Source organism: Aulonocara sp. 'chitande type north' Nkhata Bay, linkage group LG14, assembly GCF_057382095.1.
Source record: "Aulonocara sp. 'chitande type north' Nkhata Bay isolate Kocher_YH1m ecotype deep benthic linkage group LG14, A_spYH_male_GT1.1, whole genome shotgun sequence".
Classification (NCBI taxonomy): domain Eukaryota; kingdom Metazoa; phylum Chordata; class Actinopteri; order Cichliformes; family Cichlidae; genus Aulonocara; species Aulonocara sp. 'chitande type north' Nkhata Bay.
Window position 1 is genome coordinate 26,595,572 of NC_141357.1, and position 13,323 is coordinate 26,608,894.

A 13,323-nucleotide genomic window follows, 5' to 3' on the forward strand; every position below is an offset into this window, starting at 1 on the left:
CTACAGGAGCAATTTAATCTAAACAGAATGCAGAAGAGTGGAGAGGTCATCCTGGGAGGACTGTTTCCAGTCCACTTTTTCTCAAGCATTCCTGACCTGTCTTTTACCTCACAGCCACAGCAACCTACTTGCCATAGGTGAATATGAAAAGGAAACAACAGAAAAAAATAGAGAAACAGGACAAACCTAATGCTAATATAAACATAATTGTAATATCTAATTATATTGTGTTGATTAATAAAGCTCAGCTGTTTTCTAAGTATCCTGATGTATTTTTCAAATCAAAATGTTTTTTGTTAGTTTCTATGTACAAGGATTTAGACAAGCACAAACCATGGCTTTTGCAATTGATGAGATCAACAACAACTCCAACTTGCTACCTAATGTGACTCTGGGATACACCCTTTATGATAATTGCGTTGAACTTGGAATTGGATTCCGTGGAGCATTGTCATTAATCAGTGGTCAAGAGGAACAGATTATATTACACAATACATGTGTTGGAAATCCTCCAGTTGTAGGGATTGTGGGTGATTCTTCCTCTACTCCTTCTATTGCTATCTCCAGCATCTTAGGTTTGTACAGAGTACCTCTGGTAAGTTTTCAGTTTAATATTATTTTTGTTTATATTAACTTAATTGTACATTAAATGTTTAAAACAATGTACAATATACAGTCTGTATCTTTCACAGGTGAGTTATTTTGCCACATGTTCCTGTTTGAGTGACCGTCAAAAGTATCCATCCTTCTTTAGGACGATCCCAAGTGATGCTTTCCAGGTTAAAAATCAATCTGGACAAATACAAAAAGTCAACAGCAGCTGATGAGCAGCACTCATGTTTTAATCTGTTCTCACTTAGGTACGTGCAATGATTCAGATTCTAAAATATTTTGGCTGGACTTGGGCAGGTCTGCTCATCACTGATGATGATTATGGACTTCATGCAGCCAGATCCTTACAATCTGAGCTGAGTGTGTCTGGAGAAGGTTGCCTTTCCTACGTTGAGGTTTTACCCACTGACAAAGACACAGATGAACTCAGAAGGATTGTGGATGTGATGAAGAAATCCACAGCTCATGTTGTCATTGCCTTTGTGTTTGAGACTCACATGATAAACCTTATGGAAGAGGTGCAGTTTTAAAAGAATTTGTTTCTCTAAACTGGTTAATACATGTATTATGTCTTTTATTTGAATGAGTACAGAAAAATAATGGTATAGAATTCGTAGAAGTCAAGCAAGCACTTCAATATCATGATGATGTCAGTCGTTGCTATTTACAATACTGCTTTTTACAATGCACAGATAGAAAGGCAGAATGTAACAGGCCTACAGTGGTTGGCCAGTGAAGGCTGGACAGCAACAGCTGCTGTGCTTCAAACACCTCAGCTCATGCCATATCTGGGTGGTACACTGGGCATCGCTATTCGTCGAGGAGAAATACCAGGGCTCAGGGAATTCCTGTTACAAATACGCCCTGATCTGCTTGACAGTAATAGCTATGGAAAGACAATGGTGAGAGTTCAAAACTTTACTGTATTAGCTGCAAAAATTTAATTTTGTCCTTTTTAAAAACAAAAAACAAACAGCAGGTGCACACAAACACAGCTATTAATAATATATTTCAATCATATATTTCAGGTGAATCAGTTTTGGGAATTCACATTTCAGTGTAGATTTGCTCCAGCTCCACCAGGCTGGCTGGAAGTTGGAGGAGCATTATGCACTGGACAGGAAGATCTAGAAAATGTGAATACTGAGTTCTTGGACATTTCCAACCTCCGGCCTGAGTACAATGTGTACAAAGCTGTTTATGCCCTGGCATATTCCCTTGATGACATTCTGCAATGCAAGCCAGGAAGAGGGCCTTTCAGTGGGCACAGCTGTGGCACTTTGCAATCACTGGAGCCTTGGCAGGTGTGATATTAATTTATACTTCATCTATGAGTAAATCATTGGTTCTATAATTACTTTCAGTACAACAAAATGTACCCTGTCGGATAAAAAAAAACAATTCAATACGATGAAATGAGCTGAAGAGAGCTAAATGGGTTTTTCATATTGAGCGAAAGTAGTGTTTAGTATATTTATATTAGAGCACATTAACCAGTATGCATATTTATTGCACAATTAGAGATATCCATGCTTAATTTAGAATTAGAATTTAATGCATTTAAATATAAAAGTATAATAATTGTTAGATTTAATTTGGTTATTGGATATAGAATGTCACTGTCTGCACTGTGAAATTTATTTCTTGCATACTTATACCTTTAACAGCTTGTTTATTACTTGGAAAGGGTAAACTTCTCCACTCCATTTAGTGATCAACTGTCATTTGATGAAAATGGTGACGTTGTGCCAATTTATGATGTGATGAACTGGTTGTTGCTCCCTGATGGAAGCATTAAAGTTCAGAGTGTGGGTGAGGTTAAGGGGTCAGCTTTCAAAGGTGAAGAACTCATACTTGATGAAAACAAAATCTTCTGGAACTCTATATCAAACAAGGTTAAATATGCTTTTATTTGATCGTTACCTTTTATGACATTTACATTATATAGAATTGCAGCAGGCAATATTTATTTATTTTTTGTCCAACAGCCAGTTCAATCAATATGTAGTGAAAGCTGTCCACTCGGTACCCACATGATAAGAAAGAAGGGGGAACCCAAATGCTGTTTTGACTGCATCCCTTGTTCTGACGGAAAAGTCAGTAATATGAGCAGTAAGTGTATTTTCAGGGATTTTTTTAATCTGCCAGCATGACATGTTGAATTTCATTTTCATTAAATATAGTAGGCATTTAATTATCTTCCCCTTTCATCATCTTTCTCCCTTTTGCCAGACTCCTTGGAATGCACCAGTTGTCCAGAGGATTTTTGGTCAAACCCCCAACGTGACCACTGTGTTCCTAAGAAGACAGAGTTCCTCTCTTACCTTGAGCCTCTGGGTATTTGTTTGACAGCAACCTCATTACTGGGCACATTTTTATGTGCTGTTATTCTAGGGATTTTTATCTACCATCGCAGAACACCCATAGTACGTGCCAACAATTCAGAACTTAGTTTCCAGCTATTGCTGTCACTCAAGTTATGTTTCCTGTGTTCACTGCTGTTCATTGGACGACCCAGGCTGTGGACATGCCAACTCAGACATGCAGTATTTGGGATCAGCTTTGTGCTGTGTGTCTCATGCATTCTAGTAAAAACCATGGTTGTTCTGGCTGTGTTCAAAGCCTCCAAGCCAGGAGGGGGAACCAGTCTGAAGTGGTTTGGTGCTATGCAGCAGAGAGGAACAATTCTGTTTCTTACATCTATTCAAGCAGCCATTTGCACTGCTTGGCTTGTTTCTGCTTCCCCAACTCCACATAAAAACACCCAATACCAAAATGATAAGATTGTTTATGAATGTGTAGTTGGGTCTAGTGTTGGTTTTGCAGTGTTGTTGGGTTATATTGGCATGCTGGCTTTCCTCAGTTTTCTAATTGCATTCCTGGTAAGGAATCTCCCTGAAAGTTTTAATGAGGCCAAGCTCATCACATTCAGCATGCTGATCTTCTGTGCTGTGTGGGTGGCCTTTGTTCCTGTCTATATCAGCTCACCGGGAAATTATGCAGATGCAGTGGAGGTATTTGCCATCTTGGCCTCAAGCTTTGGCCTCTTGATCACATTGTTTGGACCCAAATGTTACATAATCCTGCTGAAACCAGAATTGAACACAAAAAAGGCTGTAATGGGTCATGGCACTGAATCATAAAAATGTTTTCACATAAATGAAAATACATGCATGAAAATAAATACATTTAAATGATTAGATCATGAATATAGAAATAATTTCATTCATACAAGACTGATATTGTTTATACTTGCATATCTTGCCATTCTAACTCTGATATGTATTCAGAAATATATTGACTAGGATTTATAATGCTCTTATATGACTTTGAATTTTCTTGAATTTTATGCAAGATTTTTAGAATTTTAAACTGTATAACTGATACAAAAAACTGAGGGTCACCTTCAGTGAAGGTCACCTTCAGGTCACCTTCAGAACAAAGATGTTTTATTTTTGAGCAATAATTTTGGATTAAAAGCAATCAAGACATTATGCTTTCACTATTACGCATTCATACATTTCATAGAAGCTATTTTCTTTCTTGCTTGACCTGTTTAATCTTGCCTGATTTGTGTTGCGTATTCTGATTGATGGTACTGTGAAGATAGTGGAGGATTTTCTTTTTCACTAGGTGACAGGATGTTTAGAGGTTTCTCCCAACAGTTATTTAAAAGGGCCTCAGTGGAGAATTTAGTGGGGTTTGAAGCTAAAGCATTTTTTTATTGTTTACTGAGAGCTTTTACCTAACGTGCACAGGGGACCAAAACTCAAGACACACTTTAGGTCGCGGGCCAAACAAGGTAAACATTTTTTGAAAACACTAAAACATGTTTTTTAAACATAAATATAAATAAATATAGACAGGAATATTATTCCAAAACAAATAAACTTAAAAAAAATAAACTTTAACTTTAAATATTTTGCTCTTAACAAAAATATATCCTGTCAAAATTATGCAAGTTAGAAATATGAACATGCTGCCAAAAACCCCAGAAAAAATAAATGAAAGCATTTACAAGGTTCGAGCCGCATGTAGACAGAGCTGGGGCATTGCTTCAGGAATGGAACTAATAAACTGTGCAGCCCATTCAATGTCGTTCTTTGCCTTGAGTGTCCCATTACACTGCAGCTCCATCTGAATCTGCACAGGTGCAGTTTCCACATAAATGGGTTGGAAAGTAGCTCAAGATTCTCTTTTTGTGCTTCAAAATCACCAAAGTGTCATGCGAACTCAGTGCGCAGTGTGCTCAGTTTATTAGGAAAGTGTGCCGACTTGGTTCAACATTACTTGGCAACAGGGAACGTGAGGCAAGTTGCACTGGTGCATTTGTGACAGCTTCACTTGAAATGCCTTCACCGCATCATAGATGCCATGTCCATGACAGATTTCCTTGCTGAGCTCAAAAACTCTTTTGAGAACTTTTCCCCAACTCAGCCAACGGACCTCTGTATGATAAGGAATGTCGGCAAACTCTGAATCTATTTCCCACATAAAAGACTGAAATTGAGGGTGATTTAAATCTTTAGCTCAGATAAAATTTACGGTTTGCGTTACGGGGATTATTACATGCTCCATTTTTGGGACTTTACCACACAGTGTTTCCTGGTGTATGATCAGTGAGTGATATGCTGTTAACTCACTGGTACAGTTCTCCTCCTGCATCTTTACTCGCATCCTGCCGACTAGTCCACTTTTTTTCACCGCACAACACCGGTGCTCCATCTGTTGTAAGTCCAACAAATTTGTCCCAGGGCAGTTTCATGTTTGGCACATGTCTTTTCCTGTCGTTGTCCCATGCATCGATTTATTGTCCAATATTTCCACTCCACGGATGAAGATGGCCAGCTGTGCAATGTCCATCATGTCTGTACTTTCATCCACAGCAAGAGAGTATGCAATAAAGTTTTTGCTTCTGTCACACAACTGTGTTCTTAAATCAGTGGCTCTCCAAAAGTTGATTCTGTTCATCTGGACGTAGTGTTTTCAGTGGGAGAAACGTTTCGTCACTCATCTAAGTGTCTTCTACAGTCTCAGCAGACTTCAGGATTTGTCAATCATATAAACAGTACATTTGCATAATAACTGAAACCAGCCCACTGAAGGAACAATGGGCTGGGAGGTCAGTTCCTTAATCATAATTATGCAAATTATCATGACCACTGATCAACAACCACTGATCAAAGCCCACTGATCAATGGCCATGAGTACCATTCACAGAGGGTTGGGGAATGGCTGCAATCACAGCATTGTAAGATAGTGAAAAATGTACCCTTAGGCCCCCTCCTCGATTCAGAGATGGTCTTTCCTTTTTCACGTAAATGACCTCCTTGACTCCGCGCTCAAACCAGCGTTCCTCCCTGTCCAGGATGTGTACATACTCGTCATTGAAAGAGTGTCCACTGGCTTGTAGGTGTAAATATACTGCAGAGTCCTGGCCTGACGAGGTAGCTCTTCTGTGTTGTGCCATCCACTTCGCCAGAGGTTGTTTGGTTTCCCCAATGTATAAGTCCTGGCAATCCTCCTGGCACTTAACAGTGTACACTATGTTACTCTGTTTGTGTCGGGGGACCCGATCCTTGAGGTGGACCAATTTTTGATGCACCGTGTTTTGGGGATTGAAAGCCACAGAGACCCGGTGTTTAGAAATAGTGCATCTCAACTGTTCCGATACTCCTGACACATACGGGATCACTACAGGTTTTCGCTTAGTCACTGATTGTCCTTCTCTCCTGGATTGGCTGGAGCTTTCTTTTGGTACCTTCAGCTGTGGTGGACCCCTAGAGGGCTCCACTCACACCCAGTGTTGAGGAAGTGTGTTGCTGTGTTTTGTGGCGTGATGTGTTCAGTTGATGTGTGGAGAGGAATAAAGAAGGAGGGAGAACTAAGAGCTCTGTGTCGTCCATGCTTACCTCCACATTGGTGACCCCTGACTCGAGCATGCTACGGGCCGAGGATAACGCAGACTCCGTTATGGATGCAACAGTGGCCGCCGGTCCTCCGCCTCCTGCTGCAGCTACGTTTGCTGTGGCGCTAAAACTGCCAGGCTTTTGGCTCCACGATCCCCCGTCGTTGTTCGTGCAGGTGGAGGCTCAGTTTGCCCTTCACAGCATCTTGGCTGATGACACAAAGTATCACCATGTGGTGGCCTCGCTCGACCCACTGGCCACCCATCGCGCGATGACCCTCCTCCGGGACCCACCCGCCCAAAGGGATATACGCCGCCCTTAAATAGCTGCTTCTTTGGCGCTATGCCCTCTCCGACACAGAACGAGTCGAAAGCTCCTCACCCTGTCAGGCTTGGGTGGTGGTACGGCTCTTGAGCTCATGGAGAACATGCTGTCATTGCTCGGGCCGGATGACGGGAGATTCCTCTTCGCCCACCTCTTCCTCCACCAACTGCCGGCTGCCGTGAGAGCTGTCCTCGCCAACTCCCTGCTTCTGGCTGTGAAGGATTATCGCTCCCTGGCTGAAGAAGCGGAATGCATTATTCTGGCTAGCTGCACTTTCGACGTTCACGCCCTAGCTACGGACCTGCCTGGGTTTTAAATGCACCTTAGAACACACATGCATCAACACTACAATGAGCGGGTGGAGGGAGGTTTGGAGTCTTCTCTCACCCCCATTCTCTGCGGCCTGCTGGAGCGGGGGGGCTAGGAGGAGGAGTTGGCCGTCCGACTGCGGTCTGGAGTGTGGGGCCTCCCTGCTGCTGCGGAGTCGGGGCGGTCTGCCTCCCCCCACCGCAGGGAAAAGGGTAACACCACCTGGGTCTGGGTGCAGTTCCCCCCTCCAGGGGCGGGGGCACCTAGACCCGGTTTGTAGAGTACGCTTGGGGAGTGTGATCGTGTGTACAGCGTCACTTTATGTCTGTCTCCACATTGGTTGAGTGTGGAGTAAGTGCATATGAGAGCATGAGGGTGGGAATGGATGTTTGTATCTGTGTGTGCCTGTATGTCTGTGTCTATATGTCAGGTTGGGTATCAGACGCCACCTCTCTGGGGACATCTCAGGCCCTCCAAGGTTTGGAGGCCTATCTCCCCCCACCACTTCCCCTGCCAGTGGCGGACTCCCTCAGACATCGGTGCGTTGGTGGTTCTTTGTGTCCGGGGATGGACGTCCAGGTACACACGGCTCACTCCTTGGCGGCCGCTTATTGGGGCCTGGAGCCTTCGGAGGTGGGGTGCCCCCGGCCTCTCAGCCTGGGGCTCGGTCACTCAGGCACGGCTGGCTGCCGGCGGAGCTCACGAGCGCGTCACTGCAACTCCCCCTGGCTTCTGCTCCGCGGCTGCTGAGTGAGCCCTCATCTGGGACTCTCCTCAGCTCTTTCTGGGACAGTGGCGCGGCTGCCCCTCTGTTGGTCTTCCTTGGTCTCTTGTGTTCTGGGGGCCTCTGGATGTCTGGAGTTTTGATCTCCTCCATACCTGCTTCATGCCCTGGAGGACGGGGCTGTGGCCCTCCCACACCCTCTAGCAGATCATTACATGAAGGAACCATTTAAAAAAAAACAAGCGCGTCCATGCTCACAGGTGTACACACGGGTGATCACACCCACAAACTACACCCTTTTTGGCTCCTACCTCAAAGCACACTGTGTTCTGTTGATCTTATGTGCTGCACAATAATGTTTAATATTTAGTATTTACTGTCATATTCCCATATATCATTGTGATGTTGTTTATTCTATTACTCTTGTTCTCTTCTGCTTGTTTTCTTTTTTCTTTCTCAGCAGGTGATCCAGGTGATTGATATATGCATTTTTTTTTCTTTTTTTTTTCTGCCCATTCTGTTGTTTTTTGTTTTTTGCCATTCTCCCCCGTCCCTCTTCTCAGCTGTTTCTCTTTCCCTCTTTCTTTCTCCCCTTCTTTCCCCCAGTCAAGTCTGTCCCGTATTCAGTAAGTGAAAATAAAAAAAACAATAAAAGGTGAATCAAATGGACCATTACGGCAAGGCTGGGATGGTCAATTTGGTAAAGTAAATCTGTTGGGCATCTTTCTTTGCCTTTAGACAACAATTCTGATGGCAAAAGAGCCAAACGGGACAGGCAAAAACAAAAAACAAAACAAAAAAAAGCTACGGACCTGCCGGCAGCCCCGTCCACGCCTCCACCTGCCTCCCCCGGAGCATCTGCCCCTTTGGTGACGGTAGGGATTGCTACACGCCAGCACTGCGGAAAGAGCATCTGTTTCTACCATCAGTGTTTTGGCGCCAGAGCGCGTTGCTGCCTGCCGCCTTGCGCTTTCACGGCCCAGGGAAAAGGACCGGCCAGCGTGCCGTAGCAGCGCAACCACTGGCAATACAGAAAGGCTGCTCTTCATAGAGGACACGCTCTGGGAGACGTTTTCTCATGGACTCCGGCTCCCAGAAGAGCCTCCCTCCCCCGACTGCTGCCGACAGGCTAGAAGCGAACTGCGGGCCGCAGCTCATTGCAGCTAATGGCTCTCCCATCACAACGTTTGGGGAAAGGTTGGTGACTGTTTTTTTTCATGGCCGGGATTTCCAGTGGAACTTTGTTGTTGCCACTAGCTCTGTACCTATTTTAGGTGCTGATTTTCTGTGTGCCCATGGACTGCTTGTTGATGTTGCTAACAGACATTTAATTGATGCTCTCTCGTTTTCTTCACTACCCTGTTTTACTCAGGCCGCCGAGCCCCTGATTCGGGCTAATGTAGTGACCTCCGGGGATGCTTTTCAGCGTTTGCTTTTAGAGTTTCCATCGCTTTCTGTCCCTAATTTCTCTAGCACGGTAACAAAGGACGGGGTTGAGCATTATATTCCCACGGTCAGGCCCCCAGTGTTCGCATGCGCACGCCACCTCGACCCCGTGAAACTGTCCGTCGCTCAGGAAGCATTTGCAGCCATGGAGCGCCTTGGCATTGTAAAGCGCACGAACAGTGCATGGGCCTCTCCGCTTCACATGGTGCCCAAATCGGACGGTCGGTGGCAGATTTCCGCCGTTTAAATAATGCCACGGAGAATGACTGTTACCCGATCCCCCCACATTCAGGATTTTTCCGCCAATCTCGCGGGACCTCGATTTTTTTCTAAAATTGACTTGGTGCGGGGGTATCACCAGGTTCCCGTACGCGCCGAAGACGTTTCTAAAACTGCTGTCATTACCCCCTTCGGCTTGTTCGAGTTTTTGCACATGCCATTTGGCCTGAAAGGTGCCACCCAGACCTTTCAGCAGCTGATGGGCTCCGTTTTGCGTGGGCTGCCATTCGTTTTTCTTTACCTGGACGATACCGTTGCCCGAAAGGGTCCAGGCCGTTTCGGTTTTTCCGCATCCCACCTCAGTTAAAGCATTGCAGGAGTTCTTGGGGATGATCAATTTTTACAACTGCTTTCTCCCCAGAGCTGCCCACCTGCTACAGCCACTCTATGCTGCCTTAAAAGGTAAAACAGCCAAAGATCCTGTTGACTGGCTGCCAGAACGCATCCAGGCATTTTTCCGCAGCCAAGTCTGCGCTGGCTGATGCCGCCTGCTGGCCCAGGCGGAGATCGCGCTGACCACTGACGCATCTGACGTGGCAATGGGTGCCGTGTTGGAACAGCGGGTTTCAGGTCTCTGGCAACCGCTTGCCTTTTTCAGTCGGACACTTTGGGATGCCGAATGCAAGTACAGTGTTTTCGACAGAGAATTGCTGGCCCTGCGCCTAGCGACACGACATTTTTTCCTCAAGGGTCGCAACTTTACTGCGTACATTGACCACAAACCTTTGACGTTTGCCATGTCCAAGGTCTCTGACCCATGGAGCGCACGCCAGCAGCGCCCGTTGGCGGGCATTTCGGAGTTTACCACAGACATTCAGCATGCAGGCACCCCTCGAGCCTTTCCGCGTCCCCGGTAGGTGTTTCGATCACGTTCATGAGGACCTGGTTGGTGCCTTGCCACAGTCACAGGGTTTCACGCACCTTTTGACTGTGGTGGACTGCACGACCAGGTGGCCGGAGGCGGTACCCTTGGCATCCACTGACAGTGGTGACGGTGGCCAGAGCATTATTGTCACCGTGGATTTCGCGTTTCGGTCCCCTGCTAACATTACCTCGGACAGGGGCCCCCAGTTTGTTTCTGAGCTTTGGTCTGCCATGGCTGACGGCCTGGGGGTCAAGGTCCACCGTACCACAGCATACCACCCGCAAGCTAACGGGATGTGCGAGCGGTTTCACCGGTCACTCAAGGCCGCGCTCCAGGCTTCCTTAACAGGTGATGACTGGGTCAACCGTCTTCTGTGGGTTTTGCTGGGATTGCGTAGCGCGGTTTCCCCGGCTGAACTGGTTCTGATTATTATATTATCTTATGCCACGTTAGACCCCTAATTAAAGATTGTGAAATCATTATGTCGTTTTAATTTGCATTATTCTCCTGACTTAGAAGAAGGTGATAATTATTACAGTTATTAAACTGATTTGTTTTACATTAGACTGCTGATTTATTGTGAATGAATATTGTTTTATGATGCATTGTACTGCTGAGTTATAAGAAATACTGTTTCCAGAAAGTCATCACATTATTTGTCTGATTAGAAAAGAACAGAACATACTGCACAGGAAGCCAAGGCCATAACTTAGGCTCACTGTGAAAGAGAAAGAATGTGGATGTTTAGGTTTTATGACTAGGTGGAGGGGGGGCTGAAGCTATAAGAATGTGAGGAATGCTCAGACACTTCGAGATCAGGCGGACACCCTCCCGCGCTCATCTCCTCTCCGGATGGTTTATGCTCATAAAGTGTTGAATTGTATGGAATAAAAGATTGTTGATTGAGCATTTATACACCGAGTATTGTCCTTCCTTCAGCCCAAAGATCAAAAGAATTGGGAGGATTTAACATCGGCCAGCCCCTCCGGGTCCCCGGGGAATTAGCTGAGAGCCCCCCTTGCTTTTTCCCCTAGGAGCGCCCCACAACCAACGGAGTCCGAGTTGTCTGCAGCTTTTTCTGACCGCCAGTGCCAGCCTTGCTCCCGAGCTGGTTTTCCCTCAGTCAGTTCCCCCCCCCCAGTTCAGCCGTTCCGGGCCGTTTGCTTAAACCCCGGGTCCTGGACTAGTTCTGCTGGGTGTTCGGGGAGGGGGGGGCATGTTTGGTGGACCACTAGAGGGCTCCACTCACACCCAATGTTGAGGAAGTGTGTTGCTGTGTTTTGTGGCGCGATGTGTTCAGTTGAACAACTGGGATAACCACATTTACTCAGGGCCTTCTTGATGTGATGTTCTTCTGTTTCCCTGGCCACTGTGTCTGTGGGGATGGTGTTCACTCTGTTTTGTAGCGTCCTGATGACACCCAATTTATGCTCCAGTGGATGATGAGAGTCAAACCTTAAATACTGATCCGTATGCATAAGTTTACGGTACATGTAACCCAGATCATTGTTTGAGTATGGGATTTCTGATTATTTGGTAGTCACTGAACTCACCACTGTCCCTTGCGCATATCCACTCTCTAGTCCAGCTACAGAGTTTTTTTCCTTCCGTTTGTCCGATGAGGCGCATGCTGCTCTCGTGCCCTCTGCAAGCTGGAAATTTGGGTACAGTAGACATTTGAGTTGCTGTAAATAGTTTTAAAACCCTTTATATGTGAAGCTAATGTTTTAATATGTTGTTAGAAAAAGGAGTCTTGTAGCGGTTACGAACGTGAAGCTGAGCTGAATCCGACAGTCATTCGCCATTACATGAACCCCTCTGGTGAGTTAGCTTGCAGCTCATGTTCGCATGAAATGTTTGTGCCTTATTATGCTGCAGTGAGGTGTCAAATCTACCACTGTCATGTTTGTTAAGAAAGAGGCTAAATATTGTATAACATGTGTTATTGGCTGACTGTTAGCAAGTTAGCCGTTAAGTGAGCCTGGCTAATGTCCTAAAATGGCGGCCGACACGAGGTCAGTTACAGAGTTATTTTGTTGTGCCTAAGGGAACAGCATTAATAAGCATTGTTAACAGCATTTATGTTCTGTTATATTTTTATTTTGACAAACCTGTATTAATATAATGGTAAGACTGTTAATAAGCCATTAGTGACATGGACACTGAGTCAGTGGTACTGAGACTTATGAACGTTTTTAGTTAATTCTTCTGCACACTTGTGTGTAGGCTGGTTTGTTTGCCCTTTTGGTGCCCTGGATCCGACTGGATGAACTGCCTTGTGGAAGCCCTCATCTGATGACTCTGCTGAACCGTCCTGGCTAGTAGATGGTCGTTGCTGCGGGTGGATGCTTCTGCTTGCTGGATGCTATTATTGGATGCTACACCATTCCAACAGAGCGGTAAGAACAATTCAAAGGGCCCCAACGATGCACTTTGCTTTTCCCTGAGCTCAGGTGATTTTCTTTTGGCCAAAGGACCTTGAAGGATACATATTTGAATTTATTTATTTATTTTATTTTTCTTGGGACACTGAGTGGGAAGACACTACAAAAAAGGGTTTATTATTTAAAATTGTGTGCTGGAAGCCTTATTGTTCCTGTGGTGGAGCAGCTACTACCAATCTCCTTTACGAAACTAGCCTCTGATGGGATACAGATATTTGGGACACATTTGATTTCTTGTAACCTATTTCTAGAGAAACTGTGATTCTGGGCTTAGACTTCGGGGTGAAATTGATGACACTGACACCTAGTGAACTGCCGAAGGTCAACAGTCCTGATTTCCACGCATTAAAGGTTTGGCGTAAGTACAGATTGCGTTACACATGAGCTTTTAGATGTCCCCCATTACTGATG

General features: G+C 45.2%; 1 protein-coding gene across 1 annotated transcript; it reads left to right on the forward strand.

The window, feature by feature from the left end:
- LOC147314758 (extracellular calcium-sensing receptor-like) lies at positions 1-3,755 on the forward strand. The gene is made up of 9 exons (XM_086260242.1): positions 1-137; positions 301-595; positions 693-779; positions 861-1,130; positions 1,305-1,514; positions 1,641-1,916; positions 2,280-2,507; positions 2,601-2,724; positions 2,845-3,755. The coding sequence occupies exons 1-9, from the start codon at positions 28-30 to the stop codon at positions 3,753-3,755; spliced, it is 2,511 nt and encodes an 836-aa protein (XP_086116368.1). The 5' UTR covers positions 1-27.
- Positions 3,756-13,323: the final 9,568 nt, after the last annotated feature.

Excerpts from the sequence above, each read along its gene's own strand:
- LOC147314758 (XM_086260242.1), top strand. The coding sequence starts at position 28 with ATGCAGAAGAGTGGAGAGGTCATCCTGGGAGGACTGTTTCCAGTCCAC. Across the intron at positions 138-300 it reads CAGCAACCTACTTGCCATAG|TTTCTATGTACAAGGATTTA; the intron begins GTGAATATGAAA and ends GTTTTTTGTTAG. Across the intron at positions 780-860 it reads TCCCAAGTGATGCTTTCCAG|GTACGTGCAATGATTCAGAT; the intron begins GTTAAAAATCAA and ends GTTCTCACTTAG.